The 25,542-nt window shown below is 42.2% G+C and overlaps 2 protein-coding genes and 1 long non-coding RNA gene across 9 annotated transcripts in view; 1 reads left to right on the forward strand and 2 right to left on the reverse strand.

Moving 5' to 3' along the window:
- The window catches only part of TXNRD2 (thioredoxin reductase 2), a 33,453-nt gene extending 31,615 nt beyond the window's left edge, over positions 1–1,838 (reverse strand). Inside the window, exons 1-2 of the mRNA XM_064392955.1 lie at positions 1,734–1,838; positions 483–548 (exon numbers count right to left, since the gene is read on the reverse strand). Coding sequence (XP_064249025.1) covers positions 483–548; positions 1,734–1,806 — 139 coding nt within the window. The 5' untranslated portion in view covers positions 1,807–1,838. The remainder of the gene's footprint in view (positions 1–482; positions 549–1,733) is intronic.
- Positions 424–23,350, forward strand: COMT (catechol-O-methyltransferase). 6 transcript variants are annotated; one of them, XM_064392976.1, is made up of 6 exons: positions 7,042–7,242; positions 8,599–8,651; positions 16,266–16,548; positions 18,102–18,295; positions 19,534–19,665; positions 22,084–23,350. In XM_064392976.1, exons 3-6 carry the CDS (start codon positions 16,266–16,268, stop codon positions 22,261–22,263), a joined length of 789 nt encoding a protein of 262 aa, XP_064249046.1. In that variant the 5' UTR covers positions 7,042–7,242; positions 8,599–8,651; the 3' UTR covers positions 22,264–23,350. The 6 variants fall into 6 exon arrangements, with proteins under 6 accessions (XP_064249042.1, XP_064249047.1, XP_064249048.1 ...); XM_064392972.1 differs by lacking the exons at positions 7,042–7,242; positions 8,599–8,651 and adding an exon at positions 424–602; XM_064392977.1 differs by lacking the exons at positions 7,042–7,242; positions 8,599–8,651 and adding an exon at positions 1,083–1,218.
- LOC135282823 (uncharacterized) lies at positions 4,721–16,269 on the reverse strand. 2 transcript variants are annotated; one of them, XR_010348850.1, is made up of 7 exons: positions 14,436–16,269; positions 14,019–14,129; positions 13,125–13,339; positions 12,875–13,040; positions 12,442–12,518; positions 9,479–9,999; positions 4,721–5,313 (listed from the first exon to the last, which is right to left on the reverse strand). It is a non-coding gene; the product is annotated as an uncharacterized LOC135282823 (long non-coding RNA). The 2 variants fall into 2 exon arrangements; XR_010348849.1 differs by having other exon boundaries at positions 4,721–5,976.
- Positions 23,351–25,542: the final 2,192 nt, after the last annotated feature.

The raw sequence follows: 25,542 nt of genomic DNA on the forward strand, positions 1-25,542 counted from the left end.
CTCCAGCTTCCACTGACCCTAAAAATGCAATTTGACCCCAAATGAGATGTTTAAGAACACTGTGGGTTGTTGAACATGCTACCCTGAGACACAAAGGGGGCAAGGTTCTCTACAGCAGTTAGTCCTTGGAAACATCTGAAGGTATTGTTGTTTTAACACATAAATGGGAATGGTATTTTTAAAAATACAGTATCTGTGGAGGTACTCTGAATACAACAGCAAAATTAAAGCTTATTAGTTTTTCCCACGACAATAAATATTTTTAAAAGATTGGGAGGAAAGCCAAACAAGATCACACCATCTGAGGGTGTGCATCAATTTGCAGATAAACCATATGGAGCTAAGTTAATGATTAATGTGCAGGTATCGAGCATATTGTGCTTCTTAAAAAGCTTTAACATTATCAGTAACACTTCCCTTAGTTTCCTTACACCCCACTGAAGTTAAACCAAAACTTCTGTTAGTTACTTATGCATACAAACCTTCTTTTGCACAAGCAAGGCCTCCAGACCCTCCACCAATGACCAGAAGATCATACTCATTCTTTCCTGTGAAGAGGACGTGAAAAAAAGGACTAGAAACAGACCAGGAAGATGGGAGAGGTATGTAAGAAAGACAGTATCAGAGTACACCAATTTTTACAATTGATTATTGCTGATTTGGGTCTTCCTCACTTCACTCTTGCACTGTGGTTTGTCCATTAAGCTATCTACTCTGGTTTTTGTGAATGAAATACAAAAACTGAAACACTTCAACAAAGTGAAAAAATAGATTAAATTTTTACACAGTGTCCCAAGAGGCCCATAATTAATGCAACTGAGATCCAGCACAGGTCTCTGGCTGGGAATTACAGCAGCGACTTTTACGCAGATATTTTTTCCGCGGGGTCACCTTATCGGACTCCCAAGCTTTGTATGCCGTGCGCACCTTGGCGGGGCGTGGGACGCGGTCAGAGGGAAGCTGGCCCCTGCTGCCAGCCCGGCCCCGGCACAGGCGGCCCCGGCACAGGCGGCCCCGGCACAGGCGGCCCCGGCACAGGCGGCCCCGGCACAGGCGGCCCCGGCACAGGCGGCCCCGGCACAGGCGGCCCCGGCACAGGCGGCCCCGGCACAGGCGGCCCCGGCACAGGCGGCCCCGGCACAGGCGGCCCCGGCACAGGCGGCCCCGGCACAGGCGGCCCCGGCTCCCGGCGCGGAGAGGCGGCGGGAGCGGCCGCAGGTGAGCGATGACTCCTTCCAGTGAGAGCACAGGCTCGCTGCTGCTTTCGGAGCCGTCGCGGGCAGGGCGGGCACCGAGCCCGCGCAGCAGCCAAGCCCGGGCGGGGGGGCTCGCCCAGGAATTGCCGAGCGGGCTGGGAGGGCCGCCGCCCTTTGGCGCAGGGAAGGTTTGGCTGTCTCTGGGCAGCCCCAGCCCCACTGCGGAGCCCCCACCCCGCTGCACTGTGCTCGGAACCCGCGGGTCCCTCAGCGCCCAGGGGCCGAGGGACGGGCTCGGCCGTCACCGCCGCGGCTGCCAGAGCCCTCACGGGTGGAGGCGGCCGCCGCCCGCCCCGCCTCGGAGTAGAGCGGAGAGGCGGCCCGGTCGCCACAGCAGCCGCTCAGTCTGTGATCTACGGGTCGTGGAAAAGGCTTGAGGGACCGCTCTGGTTGTCGGAAGGTGCGGGCAGCCGCTTCCCGCGGACAGCGGCGAATGCGCGGCCGCTGGCGGGCCCGAGCCCCGCGGGTACCGCGTACCTGAGAGCGCTCGGAGCGTACGGCACAGCCCCGACACTGCCGGGGGACGCGTCCGCCGCCACAGCGCCGCCATGCTGTACGGCACAGGGCCCCGCGCCCGCCAGGACCCTGCGGGCTGGCCGCGGCGCCTGAGCGGAGGGCGGCGGGGCCCCGTCTGAGGGGAGCGCCCGGCCCGAGCCCTCACGGGGCTGGGGGAGGCGGGCACGGGCTCCGGCGAATCACACACACCGCCACAGAATCGTTAGGGTTGGAAGGGATCTCTGGAGACCACCCAGTCCAAACCCCCGTACGAAGCAGGGCCACCTGGAGCAGGTGGAATGGTGGTTTGGGATGTCTCCAGAGAGGGCGACAGCACGACTGCCCTGGGCAGCTGTTCCAGTGCTCTGCCACCGCCAACATAAAGTTGTTCCTCATGCTGAGGTAAAACCTCGTGTGTTTTAGTTTGTGGCCATTGCTTCTCATCCTTTCATATTATTAATGAGATTCCCTTTCAGTCTTCTCTTCAGACTAAACAGGTCCAGCTCCCACAATCTCTCCTCATAAGAGATGCTCCAGCCCCCGCATCATCTTCATGGCCTCTGCTGGACCCTCTTCAGTAGCTCCTTGTCTTTTTACACCGAAGAGCTCAGAATTGGACACAGTATTCCAGTTCTGGGCTCCTCAGTTAAAATCTGCGTTAGACATTTGGAAGGAAAAAAAAAAATCTCACAGTTTGCTTGACTGGCTTCCCCCCAGATCCTGCTGTAGAAAGGGTTCAGGGAAGGCCTTTCTGGAAAGACAAGGAGCATGGTGACTGCCCAAAACCTGCACTGATATCCAAGACCTGTCCTTTCATCAGAACCAGCCATCCCTCTGTACAGGTGTGTGACAGGAGCTGCCACAGCCCCTCCTCAGGTGCAGGGCACCGGCTGACAGAAACCTCTGAGCAGGTTTGAACAGAGCACCTTCCCTGAGATGTTAGGGGCTACACGTGAGGTGTTGCTCCATGTTCCTGTGACTGTGATACATTCAGGATTGTGAGCAGGACTCGGGTCTGGAAAAAGGAGTTCCTCTGCTGGAATGCTGGAGTGGGGCCCAAGTGCTGTGGGTCAGTGACCCCAAACTGCACCAACAGCTTGCACACACGGCTGGGCTGGGGTGGGACAGATATCTGCTCAGCACAGCCTCAGAGTGCCTGCAGTGCCTCAGCCTCCAGCAGCACTCCCTCTCCCTGTGCCACCTGCCTGCTGTTGATTAAACCAGGGCAATGCTGCTGACCTATCCTGAATGGGAGCTGTGAAAGTTCATAATGCCTGTGATGTGTTCTGACAGCCTGAGGTAAAAGGCCTCAAAGCTGGCATTGATCAAAACAAATCAAGAGAATGAGTTTTCCTCGTTCAGAGGTGCTGGCTTGGCCTTTGCTGAAGCTCAGTACTTGCCCTGCTGCTGCCATAGGTAGTGGGTCAAATGTGTTAAGTGCCACCAGAGCCAAAAGCAGTGTTTGGGACAAGAGAATCACATGCTTTTTCTACAGAAAAAAAAAAAAGGTTTTAGGCAGTCGTGGTTCAGGCTTTGCATCTGGGCCCCGCTCACAAGGGGGCAGCATCCAACCATTTTATTTCAGAAAACGTCAATCCTCTGGTCCACAGCTGAGGAGAAATGGCAGGAAATTAAAATACTCCAAGAAAGTTTTATAGAATTCACTTCACCTCCAATGTAATCTCATTATTTTTGTTCACCCCGTTAATGTTTGAAAATACATGAATGAGGAATTATTATCACTTTACTAAGTGGATGATGACTTTTTTCCAGCATCCACTGACATTAAATCTCCCCCCCACCTCAAAATACAAGAAAACCAAAGGCAACCCCCCTGTTATCACTAGAAACACTGTTACCCACTGCAACAGCAGTAGAAAGGAATGACTAGAGCATACTGAGAGGCCTTTGACTTAGAGAAACCTCGAGCATATTCAGATATAATCTTTCATGCTTTTCAAGGTACATCCATGCAAAGCTGTTTCAGCTTTTCATGTTAGGCACTATTCTGAGCTGAATCAGGCAGTGCTGAGATATGCTCTTCACACAGATTTTAGTTCAGACATGTAGGATCAAGGGTAGAATTAACTCTCCCCAAACACAAAACAAGTTTATATGAGGAGATGTCCCTGCAGCATTATGGTGTTCTGCTAACAAGGAAAGGCCTTAAATGTGGCAAAGCAAAATGAAGCTACATTGAACCAAATGAAAGGAAGGTGGGTGTTGGTTTCTTCTGCTGTGTCTCAAGGGAAAGGATGAGAGGAAATGAGCTTAAAATGCTAAGGGAGGTTCAGATTAGAAAGTCAGCTGGTGCTGTGCCACTGTGTGAGCGTGTGATGCTGGGGTGTGCCCAGCCCTGTGGCTGTATCCCACAGCTCAGGATAGAGCCCAGTGCAGTTCCACAGGCTTTCCCATCAGGACTGCCAGCTTCAGAACAAAGTCCAAAATCTGTGCTGTGACTTTCCACTTGTTCTTGCTCATTGGCACAGGCTGATCCTCAGGGGTGATAGGAGTGGGTTGTGCTGATGGGGACAGCATCAGTAAGAGCAGAGCCCCTGGTATTTCCTCCTGTCAGCACTGAGTAGGTGTGTCTGTGCTGCACTTCAAAACTCTTTTTCAGGGACAGGAGACAGATAATGGTTATCAAATGTGCTTTCTACTGTATCTGTGGCTCAGCTCATATGGCTTTCTACTCTTAATTTAATTATTTTGACTCTTAATTTAATTATTTTGTGGTTAGCATTATGTTGATTAGATAATTAGTGATAGACATTTATATATTAAAAATATATTTTAATTTATTTTAAGAAAACAAGAACAAGTATTAAGTTCTTTAGCAGCAAATACATTCTATTATCAGGAATCATTTAGATAAAGTCTTATGTTTCTGCAGTGGAAGCATATACTTCCAAAACTGAGATGAAAAAAACTTCTTCCAAGATACTTATCAGACTTAGCATCATATTTCCACTGAATTGTGTTAGTTGTAGCTTGTCAAATTTGAAGTCATAAATGAACTTATGCACTAGTTGTGGTTTGGTTTATTTCCAGGCAGAGATGTTTATTCAATATACTTTAAAGAGTGTGGTGTTAAAAGGGTAAAGGAGACACCCGGTATCGGAAATGTACACAAATCCATTCAACAAAAAAAAGGTGCTTTGTAAGTTGTGAATTGCTTTTGTTAGCAGGCAAACTTTCTCCTTTTGAATTTATTGTAAAGACAGCTTGCAGTTCTGTATGTTGTTTCCTTAGTAGGAAATAGGTTTTATTACATTCATCAATGGCTTACTTAAATTCTCCCTCATGAAGATGACCAGGACCAAATACTTTTTCTACCAAACTTTTTAAAAATTTTGACTTTTCAAGCACATCTTCTTGTCTTTCCTGTTTTTCTGGCATAGTTTCCTTCATGTCTCACATTCCCAGATCAGCAACCAGGGAGGGTGGGGGGAAGAAGAGAGGTGACAGGTAGATACTGTCTTTGGAAGTCATCACTTTGTGTCCCTTTTAGTGGGTGGGGTGGGAAATCCATTCTCTCAGAGGTTGCATTTTGTGGTGTGACCTAATGAATAATTTACAGAAGTGTCAGTGAACTCTGCTGGATCACTGGTTGAACTAAGCTGTCTCTGCATGAGGTAGGACCTTTTGGTTTCTTACCATCTCTCTTTTTAAAAGATTATTCAAGAATTATGTTCAGAAATTTGTCTCAGAGTAGGACTAGTTCAGAATTTAATTTATGCCTTTTTATTATTTCCTTTCTTCCTTAACATAGATCTTCTGTTCATAGTTTGTCCTGAACAAATGATTGATTGCAAGTAAGAGAAAAAAACAGCAGAAACAGATGAAACTTCAAGTAACACAAGCTCTTGGCTTCATTCAAATGCTTCAGCACATATTGCCAAAAAATGTGAGGGTAGAAAAGAGAGAAATGTGATAGACTTAACTGCTTCAGAGTTTTTGTGACGAGTTAAAACATCTTTGAAAGCTGAAAGGTTTTTTCAATCTTCCTCATAACCTTTTAAGAGGCACTGTAAACACAAAATAGTCTAACTGCTTGTATTATCTGTTCAAATTTAGAGTATGACTTTGCTGGCCACCTTTCTTCTCTTTTAGCTGTTTCCTGTTTTAGATATCGCTGGGCAGTTTCCTGATTCAGGCATGAGTGGTGCTTCCTTTCTTCAAAATTCCTCTTTTGCATGTTTCACAGCAAGACAGACTAATTTGACTGTGGAAAACAGCAAATTCCCATAAAAGAAAATCCCTCCTGCTATTCTGAAAATGCAAGCTCAAAAGAATTTTCTTCCACTCAGTGTTTCACATGATCTGTGGGGTTTATGATAATGTGCTAGCTCTCCTGCCTCCCTTTGTTGCAGCTTTTAAAAACCAGTCTTTGTCCGGGATGATTAGAAGAAGGGAATGCCATTTGTTGTTGTGCCAGGCATGGATTTAGGGGAAAAGCTCTGGCTCCGTGCTATGCACAGCAAGTGGGAATGGCCCTGCACGCTGCACCGTGTGACTGCAGCTGGGAGCTCTGTCCATGAGCAAGTCTGCTCAAGTTTGTGCAGCCAGAGCAGAGCCGAAGTGGCGACTGTCAGGGTGAGTCAGCCTCAACCTGCCACTTATCCTGAGCTGCTGCCATTCATGTGATGTTGCTCCCAGGCTAATGCATCCTGGTTCTACACCTTCCCATGGATGTGCCCTGTGAATCCAGTACCTCATAGATATTCTGAAGTCTTTTAAGATCTTGGCCCTACATAAACATTGTATTAAACCAATACATTTGTAGCTCTCTGCATTAATATTCAAGGCAGATAATAATCATGTGTATTAATATCAGGGCAGATTTTTACTGTCTAGACAAGGATAAGTCATATAGATAGTATATAAATTTATGCTCTGTGGAGTTTGTAGCATTGTTAGTACATTAATAAAAAAACTTGCAAAAATATCCATACTTATATAGACCATGTGTTGGGCTAACAGGTAAATTAAAGACAGGCATAAACCAATGTCTATCAGCCTACCAAAGAAACTTCTCTTGGGGAAGAAAATACCCCATAACATATTACAAGGTTTCAACTTTCTGTTAACTTGGAAGCAATATATGGACATTATCACACAGTTTGGGTGGCTTAACCAACTTACCCTCTAGCCTTGTCTAACTTGCAGTTATTGCCATTCACCATTTTTACTTATGCAATGAAATATGTGGACAACAGCAAGGGTTACTTGCAGGCGTAGCTTTTATCACACAAGTAAACAGCTGTGGGCAGGCAGAAGCAAGTTTGCTCCTCCCATGCTTCGAGCCTGAAGAATATAACTCAGCTCCAAGTTAGAAGACTTTTAAAAGTGTTGCCATGGGATGTTGCTCAATCTGGGAAGTATTGGCACTAAATCATGCTGCTAAGCAGAAGCTGGGCTGACACCACCCACAACTAGCTGTAGTTAACTGCAAGGACTTCTCCAAAGAGCTGCTGTATACTTACACAAGGTAAAACTCTATACTTAGTGCTTAGAGTAAGTTTTGCTGTTTTAAACTCTTTTTTCCACAGCCCAGCAGTAAAAAAATTTCTCTGCTAATTTGAATTGTGGGAGGCATCAGGGATCATGCAGACACAACCAGCTTTTGACCAGACAGGAAATTACTGTCAGTGAAGCTGGACTGCAGTATTGCTTACTTCATTCTTTGTTGTGCTTGATATCTGGATTATAAGAAAATATTTGCAGAGCTAAAGCTCTGTTGTACATGGAAGGGATAGTTCAAAGTTATTCTATATTGACATTGGGGACTGTGCTGTATTGCAGGGTCTTAGTTATGTTTTGTTTAAAGCTACAAGAAACATTTCAATTTCACCCACCTGTTTTCCCCCACAATTCTTTATTCAATTACTGTGGTTAAAATTATTTGGTTTTCTCTTGTCATGCTCTCAGGTGGTCCCTAATTCTTTCAAGGACCTCCCCTATCACTTGACAAAGCCTGAAGTTCTCAGAACTTCAGCTCCTGTTTCTGCCACATTTGGTACAAACACATTCTATAAGTCTTTAAAAAGTTTCTAGGCTTGAGCTTCAAACACTTGCTGACTAGGTTGGAGTTTTGCAGTGAGAATACAGGAGAGAGCTGTTGCCATATTGTGTTTGGGATTTTTTTGGTTTTCTTCTGATTTTCTTCGATGGTGCAATTTAATTGCAGCTGGATTATATCATTCCTACCTTGAAGGAAATAGTATAGACAGACAAGAGGGGAACCAGGTTTCCTAGAATAAGCCTCTTTTTTTATCTTAGGGCTGTTTGTAGAAGAATATTTTTCCAACTAGAAGGCACAGAGATTCAAATGTGCTATTTATAATGTATTGATTGCAGCTCCTCCTGTAGCTGCTATTAAGCCATTTGCTATACATACCTCGCCTGCCTCCAGCAGCACTCTATATTTAACCCACATGCCTAGGTCCTGTTCCTACCAATTCTGCTCTGGCTGTAGCATGCCACGTCTGAGCTGAAAAAAGCACTAAATCCCTTGGGCCAAATTCATTCCTGAAGTTGCTTGATTGAACACATTGCATTTATAGTGAGCACAGATTTGGCTCACACCTGACTTTGTCAGCAGTCACTGTGCTGTAACTAAGTAACAAGAGCTCTGTCGTTAGGGGACAGATGAATAGCTTTCTCTACGGTTATTAGAGCACCGAGCACCTTTAAGGAGTGCAGAATCTGTGAGAGGAGGAGTTGGGGAAAAGGACACTGCTCCTTTTAGAGAATGTGTAACAGAACTGATAAGCTATGCCTGTGATGTGATCGAATGTGACTGAATACTGCAGGCTCTTGGACTCTTATTCTGTAAAATCCACAGGAGAGCAGCACAGGAAAAGATCGGAGGGAACAGCTTCTGCTGTACTAAGAAAGGTATATATTTATATTTTCTTATTTGTCAGGCTTGACATGATGTGTTATCTTAGATAATGTCACTATTTTAAACAGTGGTGCTTATGAAAGAAGTGGTGTTTTCCACATTCTGACTGGCACTCATTGTCAGGAAGCCAGTCTGTGGGCAGCAACAGCTTTCACAGAGAAAGAGTAGGACATATTTGTGTGTAGTGCATTTGTACTGTATCGTAAATCTTGACAGCTGAAAGAAGTGAGATGAGATAACCCTGACTAAATTGAAAATTTAATTTATGGCTATAAGTATGCTGGAATTTGGTATTCATTTATATCGAAGTAAAAGCTGAATGCAAGTCAAGCTTCACATTCAAGTTCAGTCACATCATTTGGCTGAATAGCTGCTTTTCTAAGTGTTTTGCTGCAAATGTATTTTATGGAGGTTTTCATTCTCAAGAGGGAGTTCTGCTACTCCAAAAATATCTCTGAAGAAGGGACAAAAAGTGAGTACTTTTGCTTGTCCTGTTGGTGCTTATAGAGTATCTTTCTGATGCCCATAATGGATATTTTTACTTTCTGTCCTTTACAAACAAACTCCTATTTACCAATACTGTCAACCACGTCATACTGATAAACTCTGTAAACAACCATAAACAACCTTTACTTTGTCTCTGCACTTCTGCTTACTCAGTCATGGGCTTCTCCAACAAAGCCCTCAGGGTCAGAACCACGAGCATTTGCACAGTTTTGCAGTGTTGAAATACAAAAGAAAAACTTCCTGATTTACAGCTTTAGTTTGCATTAATGAGAAAAGAGTTTGATCACATTAACACTGCAAGCAATTTACTTACCACCCATGTTTAGCAATGTTTCTCAGCAGTCTGGTACCCAGTTTACATCTGCCAGTCTCATACTGTTGTCTTTCAGCATTCCTTCAGGATCACTGGAATTAAAAGTGACTGGGAATTTTTTAAAAAAAACCATAATTTTGGCAGCAGTCCTTGAAAACAGACCTTAATGTGTGAGGCCATTCTAAAGCTCTCTCAGAAAGCAATTTCTAGACAGAGACCCTCTATGCCCACTCCAGGCACTTTTCTGGGGGGAGCTTTCACTCAGGATTTGAAGCCAATCCCTACCCTGCTCTGTCTCAGGCTCCCTCTTCCCACACAGTGTTTGATTACCTGCTATGCTGTGGTGAATCCCACCTTGCCTGGCATGTTAGAGTTGTTAATTTTCATAGAAATAAGTCATCATTTCAGCAGAGATTTCCTTCCTAATCCTTCAGATCCCTCAGCAGGTGTCCTCACTACCAAGTTTCAGTCATGCATTCCCCCCAGCCTGAAGAGCAGCCTGTGGACAGCAGAAAGCTGTGCTGGGAGAGAGACAGATTTACAGTAGATTAGCTGGTAGCCTTGGAAGCAGGGCAGGAGCGTGCAGTGGGGATTTGGGACACTGAGGATTCAGCCCTGTGATATAAGGAAGAGACTGTCAAATAGGTCTGTCCTGACAACAGTTAGGCAGTTTGGTCTTTCCTCTTCCACCCCTTCTCCCTACCTTCATTTGGGGCAAAATCATTCAATAACGGCTTGATTTTACTCCCTGGGGAACATGAAAATCTCAGCTTAGAAAACTCTCCACAGAGCAGCTCCTAGTGTGCTGTCAGGGCAGAGCACTTTCTGCTTTTGTCACTCCACTGCCTCCCAGGCAGGATTTGTACAGTTCTGCTGAGCCACCCGAACCACTGCTTTGAAACCCTGGTACAAATAGTACAAACACATCTGGAGTGCTCCAGTAGGAATAAGGACTATCAGAAACAAACACTCCCTAGGGGTACCTGAACGGGTCTTATTCCTGAAAAGCTGTCTTTGCTTAAGGCTCAGTAAAGTGCATTTCTTATCCTTGAAGAATTCTCTTACCCCAAACTCTGGCTTTAATCATTCAGTGTGTTCACTAGGTCAGTCTGGATTAGAATGCTCCAAATTCCTGTGGACCTGCTTGTTGGATGGAGATGAGGCCTCTCTGTGTGGCCAGTTCATTTTAAACACTGCACTTCTTTATGGGGCACACAAGCTTTATTTAATCCTTCTGCTTTGGGTAATAGCACTGAATACCATCTAGAGAATGGCTACTGGGAAGGGAGTTTTAAGTGGGTAGCAATTATCCTAATTGAAATCTATGTGGGGAGAATGGATTTAAACACCCTTATGAAGCTTATTTGATGGGGCTCCCAAGTAGGCAATGTGCAGTTTTCTGTTCTCTTCCTTTAATTCAGTAAGAAGTAACTTGTATTTGTTTCCTTTCAACCTGAGAAGAGGGAAGACAAAAGGCCATGGGGGCAGAAAACAATCATCAGAACTTTGCATTTATAGAAGACAGAAATTTTTGTAGTCATGGCAGTGAAGCTAAATTACAGTAATTTGAAAAAAACTGAGAGGAAGATCTAGATTTCAGGCAAGAAATAATGAAAAATTATATGAAGTCTGTTCAGATCGTTTTCATGATGTCAGTGGAAAATCTGAATGTCAGACTCCCAGACTTAGTTTCCATTGAAATACAAGCTATTCACATTTGGCAATATGATGATTATTCTTCACAGAACAGTTGCACTCACTTGAAAATACATAAACAGTAACGAAAGAATAGAAGGTAAAAAGATTTTTTTTGACCTTTAAATGTACTAAATTACGAAGCTGTTGAATTGTGTTGCCTACAGCAACAGGATACAATATGTTTGGCAGAAGTTAGTTTAGACTTTCTGACCAAAATACTCTGCCTTTCTTTCTCTGGGAAAACATCAAGAAAAACAAAAGGCCACAAAAGAGAGATTGCCTCATTCCAGACAGCATAGGACTAAGAGTCAGAAACTCCAGTCCCAGCACAGCACAGATCTCCTCTGGCCTAGTGCAGAACATTGTTAAAATATGTGTAGAAATGTGCTGACTCTTGTGCATTGTTTTCACAATGCTTCATAAACAGCTAATATATCCTTACTAGTGTGCAAATCCTCTGCATACTTCAGTGCATCAGTGTCTAAAGGCATAATTTCAGCAGAAGCTGAAAAAGGTTGAATGATATAAACTTATCAAGTGCTCCCCATTCACCAGGTTATGTGAGTTAATAAAGTCCAAATTAGATTCTAACCCCTTTAGCACCAGAATGCTAAAGTACTGTCTGGATGCGTGGAGACTCGTAATGAACTCTTAAACAACCAACCAGTACTTGGCAGTTAGATTAAATGCATGAAAAATTACAGCAAGACTGCATGTACCATCTTTCCTCAAAGGCCTGAGTTGTCAGCTGGCTGAAAGCCCTTCAGGAAAGCATTTCAAGCACTGCTTGTCTCCACATTTTCCCAGTTGTTCATAAACTCAAGAATAATAATGTCACATAGGCATTTGCTGTGCAGACAAAACTATTTTGCCTTTCCTCAGGTGTTATCCATATATTCATAGCAGGGACTTTTCTGAAAAAGATTTATTCAGCATTACAATGCCTTGAAAGTTTACACAAGTAGTAGTAACTTTAACTCTTGTGGCAACACAGAGGATGATAAAACAGCTAATCAAGGCCAGATTTGAAAAAACATTGCCAAAATGAGACTCACAGCTAAATCCCCTGGCTCAGGGTCACAAAGTTTACTCTCATTCCAGCCCTGGAGAATAGTAGGCTAATAGATGTGCTGTCTTTGTACAAAAGGGTGGGGAGTTTCTGATAATGTTTAGGACTTAATTTTCAGTACAAAGCAAAGCAATATCAGTTTATCCAAGCTAAAACTGTAATGAGAAGCTCTGTAATTAGGCTTAGTAGGATTCACCTTGAGTAGAAAAATGTTCTATCAGCAGTTTTCCACCTCACAAGTATTTCAACATTTGTCATCTCTTATTTTTGCATCTGTAGGAAATGACATCTTGTTAATTACTCATAATGTAGTGAAATATAAGCTTCAGAATAGTTAAATAGTCAAATTTGAAACTTCTTTAATCCACTGAGTGTGAATCTCACTAGGGTATATGCTGTTGTTAAAACTTAGACAATTTAAAGGCGCTTACTTTCACATTCTTATTTTTCTTCTCAATAAACATCAGTTTTTAGCAAAGGGGTGTTGGTTTGGAATCAGAGAAGCAGTTGCAATCAGTAGTTTACATCACATTTCCGTACACCTTCCTCTAACAGTGCTATGAAAACTTTGTACATTTTTTATGAAACACTGAAAAATATCTCAGTTCAGTCTGGTTACTTGGACTTACCTTAAAAATTGATGTTACCAATTGTTCTAATCCTTATTTTTTCACGTTAGGGAATTCTAGGAACAATTATTTTTTAGCAGAGGTTGGGAAAATGTACCCGAAGGATTGATAAATAGCATTACTGAAAGATCCTTATTGTAACCTTTGGTGAAATGGCTGGAGTCAGCTGCATGAGAATAAAGAACAGGATGTATTGGTTTGGGCTCCATCACATGGGCATTTTATGATTTAGAAAAACTGAAAAACTTACTATCATATGAGAGTAAGGGGATACTGAATCCCCTAACTTGACATCTGTTGGCAAAATAGCCGATCCCTAAGTCTGAGCCAGTTTTCATGGTTTCTTTTAAACACACTGGAATGACTTAGGTGTTTCATCTCCACAGGCAGGTAAGTTGGGGCAGCAGATTCCCACATTTTGTGTCTGCTTCTCTCTTGGAAAATGTCTTTTTAAATCTCTGTAAACTGAAACAGAAGTACTCCCATTCAAATGCTGATTGTTTGATTATGGTGTACATCAGGGGAGAACTGCTGAGCTGCATTATCAAGTTATGATTTGGTCTTATGAAACCTGCCAAAATGAGTAAGATTAGATGCATAAGAAAATAACTCAGTGCTTTAGAAAGACCCATCAGTAGTTTGACAGGTTTGGGCATGAAATTTTAATATGTTTTCTTTTAAACTCTGTCTTCTCAAAACCAGATGTACTGATACGTGTTATTCATTCCTTCCCATAATGTTGTCCCTCCAATTTTCTGTTTATTCCCTTGCTGAATTTTTCATTCGCCTGCTATTTTCCACTTCATATTCTAGCTTTCAAAGAGAAGGCTCCCTTTATTATGGTGTTTCTAAAGCACAGAAGAGGTTGCAGTGCTAACCTGTGTATTTGGAACCTCAGTATAAGCTTTAAATAATAAGAGTAGCTGCCTTGTAATAAGTGGTTATGGGAAACTTGACTGTATGCAAGTTTTATTGCATACTTAATGAAGCTCATGAATCCACATTAAAGCTAAAATTACTGTTGCATTTTCTAAAGCTGTCATAACACGACTGTCTCCTAGGTAGTGGTAGTTTTAAATTGGTTGAATTACACACTTAATTTTCATATCAAATATTTTCCAGCTAAGAATATGAAAGCAATTACCTATTTTGGTACAGATCTTTTTTCCCTCTGGGTGCATGACCATCACCATGCCTCTTGCTCTTGGCAGACTGCCTTTACAGTCTACTGCTGTCACTAAATTTATTTTCACACCTAAGAAGATAGAAATTAAGAAGGACAAACTTTGAAAAATACTGTGTTGAAAAGAAGAAAACCAAAAGTGTCCTCTTCTCTCTTTTTAGAAGGTACTTCTCTGGAAAGTGGTTTTCAGAATAATTGCCTCCTGAAGGAGTTCTGCTAAGAACAACCCATACTGCCAGTTTGTGAAGGTGCTGGGATGTTATACAGAAATATTAATAATAAAAAAATTCCAGTAGCTGAAAACCATTGATACGTCAAAAATAAGTGAACTCATCTAGGAATGAAAAAATCAGCATGTACTCTGTAGGTTGTTTCTACCTGTGGCCAGCCTCTGGGGAGGCAGGTGGGCTCTGCTCTTACGTGTGGTACCATTCATGTGGGATTCAAGTGCAAAGATCTGAGGCATTGTCAAAAGTGGATCCCTCTGAGTACTTGATTCAGTCAGTCTGAAAAAGAAGTCTCAGCATTCCTGCAGGACAGGGAGCAGGGCTGAGTTAGCCTACAGAGGCTGTCTCCCTGTTTAGAGAAATCTCATTAAATGGTCTCATATCAATGCTAAGCAATAAGGGAGGAAAGCTGTCCCCCAAAAATACACTACCTAGTTCATGCTGCTGCTCCCATCCACTCTTGCTGTCTGACAGATCTTTGAAGGGCAGCCCCAAACATGCTGGCAGGATCTCATAGTGCTGAAGCAACAGCCTGTGGCAAGGTCTGCTCAGAGAATGCCAAAGTATCCATTGTAACAGAGAATTATGTCTGGCAGTGGTCTGCAGGAATGCTGAATGCCAGCCCTCTTCAGTGCTACAGGGACCTGACTGTGGCTGGACTGCCACCAAGCGAGTCACGGGTTTGCAGGGTCCCAGCTTCACGTGTCCAGAGGCAGGAAAGTTAGAGATCTGCTGGCCTTAGGAAGTGTTTTCTGGGCCCCATCCATTCATTGCAGTTCAGAATAATTATCTCTCACCTGTGTCAGTAATCCAAATCCATCAACAACAACCATACAATCAACTAAGCCATGAAAAGTCAAGAAACATGAGTCAAGTGAAGCTGGAGAGATATTTAATGTTAAACTAATGATCTTTCCACAGCTCTATTGAAGTTTTTAGTGGAGAGATAATGTCAAACATTTTCGTGTAGAAAACTAAAAAGAACTGAAGTCCCATCTGAAAGGTGCAGGACAATTGGGCCTGGTCAGTACAACTACTTCTGCACAGAGGGAAAGAAGAAAAATTGACATCCAGGCCTTCATGATCCTGTTGAAGTAATGAAGCAGGCTCATATTAGCTAGGAAAAAAATATTCAGAAGGTCCAAGAAGCAAAATATTAATGTGCTAGTGACACTGACAGGCTCTGAAAGGAAAGGTCTCAGGTCAGACTTTGCAAGAAAAGCATTAGGGGTAACTGTTAACATTGGTGACTGCTTGAAAGAAAAAGAAATAGACTTTTAACAGCTCCAAACAAATCATACTTGCTCTGCAACCAAGATAAGAGAATGACTGAACAAAATCAGCTGTACTGTATCTTGAGCATATCTCCATGGAAACTCAGTCATCTTCTGAAGTCCAAATGTGCTCTGCATGATGATTCAAAATTTAAGTAGTGGGATAGATTTTCCCCATGTGTATATGCCAAATCCCACTACAGAATGGAGGTCAGACCATCCATAAAAAATAGGATTTTTCTGGAACAATATTTGGGGAAGCAAAAAAGAGAAGCAAGAACAAGTAGGAAGAGATTTGGAGGAATGTTGTTATCTCCTAGAATGAGATAATCCCTTTGTCATTGGTCTTGGTTAATTTAGGCAAAATGTTTGAGGATGTTGTAGCTCCTGTTGGAGCTGGAAGCTCCTCGTGCAGTGGCATGCTTGGAGCCAGGACTGAGCAGCTGTGTGGGGGAAGGGACCAGAGCATTAAATAAAGCTACTTGTTGACTGCCTGTAGAATTGGCTTCTAAAGGAAGTGCTACAGAGCACCATCCATTACCAAGTGACAGAGAGCCTTTTGCAGCTACTTTAGACACAATCATAATTAAACTCTGTGTGTTCCTGTTCAGTACGGTTGGGTTTGGGTTATTTAGCTCAATGTTTACAAAAGGACAGCCCTCTCCTGTGCCACCTTAACCCTCGGTTGTTTTCCTCTTTTCTTCCAGATGCTGGAGAGCTCTTCAGTCCCTTTGTTCATTGTCTTCATCCTGGTTTTCATTTTGCTGCTCATTGTGTTGCTCATCAGGAAAAATGCCACTGCTGCCCTTGTCTGGAATGAAATAATCCGGGAGAAAGTAACCAATTTCATCATGAGTCAGAGCAAAGAGCAGAGGATTTTAAATTTTGTGCTGCAGAATGCAGTCAGAGGAGACCCCAGTAGTGTGCTGGACACTATAGATAAATACTGCTCCCAGAAGGAGTGGGCCATGAACGTGGGCGATGAGAAAGGTAATTGCAGCAGGGGTCAGCATCTGAAAGATCCTTCAAGTACAGGACAGTACAGGACATCTGATTGTATTCACATGGCAACTTCCATCTGCTGCTGCAAAAACCCCAACCCACGGAGCCTTGTGGTCAGCAGAGTAGCTCTGTGAACAGTTGTGCCTGCTTGTGCAGAAGTTTTTGAGGAGGGGTATCCAGTGACTCATCCAGAAAGTCACAGCACCAGATGTGGGTTTCTGTGTTGTGCACACTGCAAGTGTGTAAGCAGAGAGTGGCAACTTACGGGTTGCATTATACCTCACTTTTTACATAGGGTGCCTTCAAGGCATAATTCATTATGTTAAATGCTTTCAGATCCTTAACAACAAGATAGCAAATTGAAAAAACCCCAACATTGTGTTTAACTGTATGAATTTCGTGTATGCAAGCATCAATTAGAAGTTTCTGTAGAAGGGAGAAATCCTGTCCATGTCATACAATATCGGACATTGTTGCTGTTTAGCAAGTAAATCATCTTGTTCTTGTCTCCTAAAGAAAAACATGGGAACAAACCCTTTTTTTTTATAGCTGCAGGAAAGCAGCAATCTTTTCAAAAAACTATAGTGGCAAAATGTTAATATGTTCCCTTATGAATTAGAAACAAAAGTACCTCTTGCTGGGAAATTTCTGGGGAAATTTGCGTAGTCTGGGATTAACATAGCTAATGAAAAACAACTGTAAGCATTGTAATAAAAATGCTCTTCTGACATGTTACAGTTTTTTAAAGTAGCTCCTCAGCATACCTGGCTGGGGTGCTTAGGGGAGCAGAACTATGGGTCATGGCTGAGTAGGAATACTTAAACTTCCACCACTTTTTGAGTTTAGTTATCAAGTTTCTAGCCATACAAATAAGAGGAAATTTCTCACAAATAAATCCTTTCCTTCAAAAGGACTGAATATAGTCACTGTCACTTCTTTTTGGGAACATTTTCTGTTGTTAACAATTGACTAATATTTTCCACCCCACAAATTCATGCAGTGAAACCAAATATTTTGCAGCTTTGTAAGTACACTTTTCTTTTTTCCTTTAAAGATGAGTATTTGGAATAAGAAATTTTGTATCAGACTACAGCATGTAACATTAGCAACAAACATGAGCACACAAAATCCAGGAGTTGTATATTTCACAAATATGGCCAGTTTCTGCAGTAAATTCTTGGAAAAAATGACTGCATTTCCCCCTTCTAACACTATAAATTAGTTGATTCAGGGAATACATAAGTTATATTCAGGGAATATAAGTTAATTCAGGGAATTCCTTATTCAGAAATGTGTGTATTGTGAAACTGAGATTTCTTTTAGATGAAAGTTTGCACTTAGAAACGTAAAACATCCATAATTAACTTGATCACAAGCCAGTTTGCAAAGGATACAGAATCTAGTTTGACATCAACTCTTAATTTTTGAATGTCTTGAGCAACTGAGTACATGGATTTTTAAAGTTTCTTGTCACTAACTTGCTCCTGTGTATATGAACCAGCTTGATTTGTCAATAGGTAATCTTTTCCCATTTTAATCAGGTAAAATTCTGGACAGGACAGTGGAAGAGGCCAATCCATCAGTTGCCCTGGAGCTGGGAACGTACTGTGGCTACTCAGCAGTGAGGATTTCTCGGCTGCTGAAGGCAGGAGCTCGTCTGCTCACTGTGGAGTTCAACCCAAAATTTGCTGCTATAGCTAAACAGATGATTGAGTTTGCTGGAGTACAAGATAAGGTAAATACCATTTTGCCTGTAACCACTACAGCAAAACTGGTTAGATTTTGTTTTGTTTTTTCTTGTACCCATGGGCCTTTATAAATTTAACCAGCTCCATGCTTAGTTACAGTGCCTGACCTCTCACAGCAGGACTTCACTACGTTGCCTTACAAAAGCCAGAAGAATACTGGGTTTCTCAATATAAACTAAAAGGTTCAAATTGGTGTCAAGACTAACTACAAAAAAAACATAGTCCAATTTGTTACAAAAGCTCACAGGAATCAGTTGTATTATGTGCAGTGGACTTCAAATGAGAAGTGTTTACCCAAATCTAGCTGGTCACAGTACCCATACCTAAGTCTGGTGCAGTCAGAGGTGTCTTGACTCCCTATAGCTGGTTGAGATGCAGGTGTTTCCAGTCTATATCCCCCCAGGTTGGGAGATTTGTACCTGAGAAGTGCCTTCTTTTCAGCAGACATCTCACTTTAATGGAGCTGGAAACACTGGAGGAAATAAGTCCACCAAGGGACCTTCTAATGTGTTTGTTAACTTCTAGAAGAGAACTTGAAGTACCAGTGACATCTAAAACTGCATTTCCCCATCTGACTTAATCTCCTGATCAGCTATGAGTCATAAAACAGACATTTCCTTACCACTTTCTTCCTCCTCTATATGGTGCTTGCCTAACAAAAATCCACATGCAGCAGCTGCTTTCAGTTTAACAGTAGTTACTCCAATAAACCTCTGAGGAAAATGTAACAGCCTCTGTCCTGTCTGTTCCCTCTCCTGGCCATATAAATTTTACATACTGTAGCCTCCATCTTTTTTCTAACCTAACCTGTTCTCTGCATTTTTTGCTTCCCTTGGACTACAAGACTCAACTGAGATGTAACTAAAAAAAAAAAGTAATTAAAATCACTGTTTTCAACAGGAGATTTCCATGTTTCCAGTAAAGACACACATTATACAAAAAAACCCAAAAAAACCAAAAAAACCCCAAAAAACAGGTCATTTTTTCTGTTGTTAATTTAAAAACCAACAAAATCCAAACCACTGAAATTCGTATTTTGAAATTTAACTGAGTTGGTTTGTCAAAAAGAAAAAGGTACATTTGACCTAACCCTACCAAACAATTCAACTGACACAATATTGAGCTATAAACATGATCCCCAATGTCTGCCTACAATTCAGAATGAGATCTGAGCATGTGACTTTTCTAAATGGTTTGCAATTCATCACATGGATTTGTATTTCAGGTAAAACTCCTAGAAGGCCCTTCAGAGGAAATTATTCCCCAGCTGAAAAAAAAATATGAAGTGGATACTCTGGATTTTGTCTTCCTGGACCACTGGAAAGACAGATACACACCAGACACCATCCTGCTTCAGGTCAGTTTGCACAATTCCAGTCTTAAAAGTAAAGCAGCAAATATCTTAATGTCTGTGAGGCCTCTATTTATGAGTGACCTCATGTGATGTAAAATGAAGTCTGGCAGCCAAAACAGGAGCCTTACAAGATAATTTGAAGGACAGACCCTAAACTTTTGTTAAGGACAAGTGCCAACACTACATAGCTCAGGACTCAGTGAGTACTGCTGAGCCATTCTGTTTCCTGAACATACAGGTGTGCAGTGGAAATCCTACCTGGAGGAGTAGGCCTGAGTCTTACACTCCCAGGAGTGTGTGCATGGTGTCCAACCAGAACATGTGACCCAAAGCCCAACCTGCTCCTGGGAGCAGGTGAGACTTGGGACCTGCACATCCCAGCTCCATCTCTCTAATTTCCTCAGTACCCTTTTTTTGGCCTGGGTCTGTGGTGGCAGCAGAGCCATTTTGGTAGCATGGCCATGGTAGCACAGAGTATGACTTGTCTTGGAGTCCTTACACTCCACCTAATTAACTGGCTGCAAAGCAATGTTAAAAAGAGTGCAGACTGGCCCAGCCACGAATTTCCTAGGGAAATGCTGTCCAACTCTATGTCCAGCCCCAAATGTGTAAAAATTATGCTTATTTTTTCCCAAGCTGCCTTAACCATTGCTGTGGGTATTGCAAAATAAGTTGGCTGTAACAGCAGTAGGCAGTGGCAAAGGACTTCTGGATAGAAAGGTATTTTCAGGTGTTAAATAACTGAGATTGACAATATCTGTGTCTATCAACACAGCACATATATTCTCCTAGCTGGCAGAATTTTCTACAATTTTCTACTGCCTACTTTTATGGAAGTGCCATTTTTCAATTATTTTCTTCACAAATAAATCTACTTTTTTTGAGCCTGCCTCAGATTGAGAACCTGCCAAATACTTCCTGACCCCTGCCTGAGGACTACAACACTATTTTCTAACCCAGCCTCCCTGTATTTTTGGTTTTAAGCCTTGGCCTCCAGAAAGCTGTTTGAAAAGGAAATTTGTTTGGGGTTATGAACAGCTAGTATTGAATTTACACAGCAGTAGCTGAAGAAAATGTTCCCTCCGTACAGTTATTTTGTTCTCAGAGAATGCTTTCTTTTAAACTGCCTGTGTAAGGATGACTGAGCTCTTTCCACAGTGCATCCTTATCAGAACTTAACCTCCCAATACAGCCAAAACAAACACACGGTTTAGTTCCATGGCGGCAGTCTGATGCAACTGTGATACAAAGTTGCAAAAAAACTCCCATGAAATCAGGAGGCAAAAGACAAAGAAAAGATCCTCAGATTTTCTCAGATGTCAAAAACTTTCTAAAATGTATTCTCAGCAGGTATTGCAGTATGAATGGTGAATATGAAGTATGAATTTATTCAGATTAAATTTGTATATATTGGATGTGGTCCAGACAAAAAAGCCAGACATGAAGAGCATCTGAAATCCTGATGACCAGTGGAAAATCCAGTATGTTGTCTCTTTTAAGCTTCTGTAAGCTGTGCAATAGAAACAGACTGGAGGGTATTTGACCTGTCTTTAAAATCACTTCTGCTGTGCTGACTGGTGTTCAGTCCCCAGAGGCAAGAGCAATAAGCACAATGGCTTCTGCAGGACACTCATCAACAGAACTGCTCTCACAGACTTGGAGTGACCAAAACCACCCCATGTTTGGCTACAGTTACTGCCTGTAACCACAGGATAACAACAAGCTGATTTAGCTACAGACTTTGTTTTAAAACAGCTGGTAAGCCCAGATAAGCAACTTCTTCTAGACAAAAAATACCAGTAAAAATTAGGTTTTTAGGTTTACTGAGGATAAACATTGCACTTGAAGCAACTACTTTTAGTTAGTTATGTCTTGTGGAAATTTGTCAGAGGGATCTTCATTGTGGGAAAACCTCGCTTCATGCCCAGATCCCAAACAAAATGGCAGGAAGTTGTTCAAGATGAAAGGAAAACAAGCACAGAAAATCTTTCATTCTTTTAGCAGTTTTGGAGTCTGACTGAGACTGGCCAAAGCAGGTGACCTAAAGAGCTACCACTACAGTTTAATGCCATATTAAAAAAATTTTTAAACATGAGGCATGACAGCCAAAACAAAGCCACCTTACTGATCATGCAGACATAGCTGGAAAGAAGCTGAGGAGCAAAGTACACACTTCCACTTGATTTGCTATTTCAGAATCAGCACCTCTAATGTTGCACTTAAACAGAAAAACTTAGCAAATGACCACAAAGGATCCAAGAGTTACTCAGCCTCTCCCCTGTCTCTCTGACCTTCCAGACCTGTGCCACAACGGGTTTTGGGATGCAGGCACACGAGTATACCTGGTTAACATGAAAGTACTTTACATTCAACCCTATGTCTCCTTAACAGCCACTATGAAGCCATTTCTCTTCTTTCTAGGAATGCAACTTGCTGAGGAAGGGCTCAGTTCTTCTGGCTGACAATATCATTTTCCCAGGAGCTCCAGATTTCCTTAACTATGTCCGCAAGAGCCCCCATTTCCAATGCACTAACTACCCATCTCATCTGGAATATATGCAAGTGGAAGATGCCATGGAGAAGGCTGTGTTTTTGGGATAAGGAGTCATTAATCAACTTTTGTTTCAAATTATGTAAATGCAACTGCACAAGGTTAACTTGTCTATGCTTTACCTTTTTTTAATTACTATTATTTTTTTATTTTGGAATGTGTAATTAAACAAGCATTAGGGATCTTTTTAGGCAAGGTAGAAACCAAAATATGGAGTGAGTTTGGTCTGTGCCATGGTACCACATTAATTTGGCAAACCCAAGGTGATGCAGATTGCCTTGCCTTGACCAATACATCATCAAACAACAGTCTGGCATTTTGAACTCAACGTGACTAACCACAGTTTGGGTTTAGGGTGGAGAAATACGCTGCAACTTCTGAAGACTTGTGTCCCCAAGCTAAACTCATTAATCATTAGCAAGAGTGGAAAAAAAATCCATGTTGCAAGAAAAGACCATCTCATGTGCCCTATTTTTGCTAAATTACTAGCATGCATCTTGATGCAGTGAAGGCTCCTATTGTGAGATCAGATACTTCTTTGCACATTTACTGCAAAAGTTAATCATCTCTATGTGAGAGAAAAGAGCACACACTGGAAGAAGGCAGACCCATGCAGTGATGAGAACAACAAAACAGAATTTCGAAAACACAAACAAATAAAATTATTAATCTGCCCATGCAGAGGCAGGGAAAATTGAAGTAATAAACAGATTAAAATAAATACAGTAACAGGTAACAAAAGGAGCAGACTCTTTCCAAAAGAATACAAAACTACATAATATTTGACCTTGATGAAATGCTGTTTTTCCCCTCATTATACTTACATAACATAGTATGTGCTTTTAGGGGCAGGGCAAGCTGCTTACTCTGAAATGCTGGCTATGTTTAAGATGCTGTACAGAAATAAAGTCCAGAGAGAATGGGTTTTAGCAGGTGGGTCCTGCATGCCCTGGTTAACCTCAGTGCTGTTACACCATGTGAATAGTGTGGGTTGTCACTGAGAAGATTCAAAGCCAAATAGGAAGTCTCTAACTCACCTGAACAATGCAGAAATCCCGTGGCATTTCCTAGCATGTCCTGCTGTGATTATATAAGGCAGCAACAGTCACATTTCTAAATAAAAAGTAAGAAACAACAGAGCAGGGGCATGACTTTCATTTTTCCAATGAATTCTGTACTGCACGTGAGGCTTCCAGATGTGAAACAGATGCAGAAAGTTCCAACAGTTGAAAATCAGAGTGAAAATCAAGGACAACCATTCTTGTCTTTCCCAGTGTGAATTCCTTCAAGCCTATTATGAGTTTCTTCCTTGTATAGCCCACCTTACTGCAGTGGTCCCTGCCCTGGCCTGTGTGCTGCAGAAAATCCACCTCCAGGACACTAGCAAGGAACAGAGGATCACCAAAAGAAAACTAGAACAGGCTAAGGTGACAGAGTCAGCTTAGAAATGGACCAAGCAAGCCACGGTGACCCAGCCAGTTTGTAAAGTGTGCATTTCACAGGGCCGGGAGAAGGCAACACTATCAGAGTTTTCCTGACAAGGTAACTCTGTCATATATAATAACAGACACAAGAGTTCCTGAAGTGGGTTAGATTATGCAGAAGCAGCCTCAGGTGACTGTGTTGTGCTGTTCTGTGCAGAGCCACCACTGAGTTCTAACAGCTCCATCTTGTACTGTCAGTGATTAGTTCTGTAACATCGCTCAGCAGCACGTCCTCTTGGTATTCAGCACAACTGCAAGTCATTGGACCAAAGTCCTTCAGGTGGCTGGAAACAATTTTTGCAAAATTTGCAATGCAAAATAATCTTCAAGTACATTTACTGGCATATACAAGTTTCTAGGGAAAACTGGAAAATCTGGATACCTACAGTGGATCTGGATACCTACCAGAAAATTTGTCTGTACATCTAAAGCCTTGACTCCAAAGAATCCTCACTTGTGTTTAGCCCTAAGCACCTTTGCACCCAACAGACACTCCTGTCACAGCAGGGCACATCCCACAGGCTGATGAGCAAACCAGTCTCAGAAGGATGAGTAAGAGTAAACAGGTAGAGTCTTCTGCACTTTCCAAGAGAGGATCAGAATAATGGCCAAAATTACTGTTCAAGAGACTGTCAAGAAGATTAGGAAAGGTGGGAACCTGTTGAGTGGATATTTCAAAAGATGAAGTAGTGAATAATGTATTTGTAATACATATGGCAAATGTAACAGCCACCTTTTAGTATAAAAAGGTATTTTAATTCATTAGAAAACATCTCCTACATGGCAAATTGTAAAAATAAACACAATGTATGTTCTAACAGAATATCTGCAGAATTCCATATGTAAGAATAATTTTTCCACTTCACTACATTTTTAAAATGTTCTTAATTATTGGTGGCAAGGGATGAAAAGAAAAAAGCCTGACTCAGTTTGCATGACTGACAATTAGAAAAAAGGCTTTTGGTCAGTTGAGCAAATATGATCTGGAGTCACTGACACATAAATGTGAAATCTCCCAGGGAAAGGAGGCACTTTTCAAAATAAAGTCACACTTTAAATTCTGGGAGAAGGAAAAGGCAGACAGTGGATCTTCTAATTCGAGCATATTTTAAAAACCTGCTGAGTGTTACTGCAACATCAGCCTAGTACAGTCAGAAGACACAACCTATGCTTGCACAAACTGCATGGAATGGTGCACGTGTGTAAGGAGTGCCCATGAGAGTGCACCACTGCTAAAAAGCTCACAAGGGGAAGAACTTCCCTAAAACAACATACATGGATCTCTGCAAATTCTCACAGCTCACGTCTGAAAGACATAATATCACCAAATACTGGTAATTTACACCTATTCTCCAGATGACAGTTACTGTCCAGGCTGTCTTAGTGATTCAGGCAGTACGTGAGTGAGGTCTGGTTTCTGCCAGAGCCTCTTTGTTACCTCAAAGGGACACGATACCACCTTTCAAAATATTGAACCAATTTGTGTACAAGAAAGAAGGAGGATTTAAGATCTAATGAAACCTAGCACTACTGACTTTTGCATAACAGCACCCATGGAAGTGATCCTTCCATCAGAATTTACTTGTCTGAGTACAGAGCAGGGTACAGGAGCCACTGCCTCCTCCCACTGGCATGAGGAAGTGAAAAGCAGCCCACTGGAGAATTCTGAGCAATGAGTCAAACACTAAATGCAGTGAAGGGAACATACAGAAACCCCTACAAGAGCCACAAGAAGAGAGAGACCACTGAGATCCCAACTCTCCCATCCAAGGTGACACCAGCAGGGCAGTGATGTGTCCTTGCCTGGCTGAGCAGTCAATCAGGAATCAGTTATAAGGTACCTTA

This window comes from Passer domesticus, chromosome 17, assembly GCF_036417665.1.
Source record: "Passer domesticus isolate bPasDom1 chromosome 17, bPasDom1.hap1, whole genome shotgun sequence".
Classification (NCBI taxonomy): domain Eukaryota; kingdom Metazoa; phylum Chordata; class Aves; order Passeriformes; family Passeridae; genus Passer; species Passer domesticus.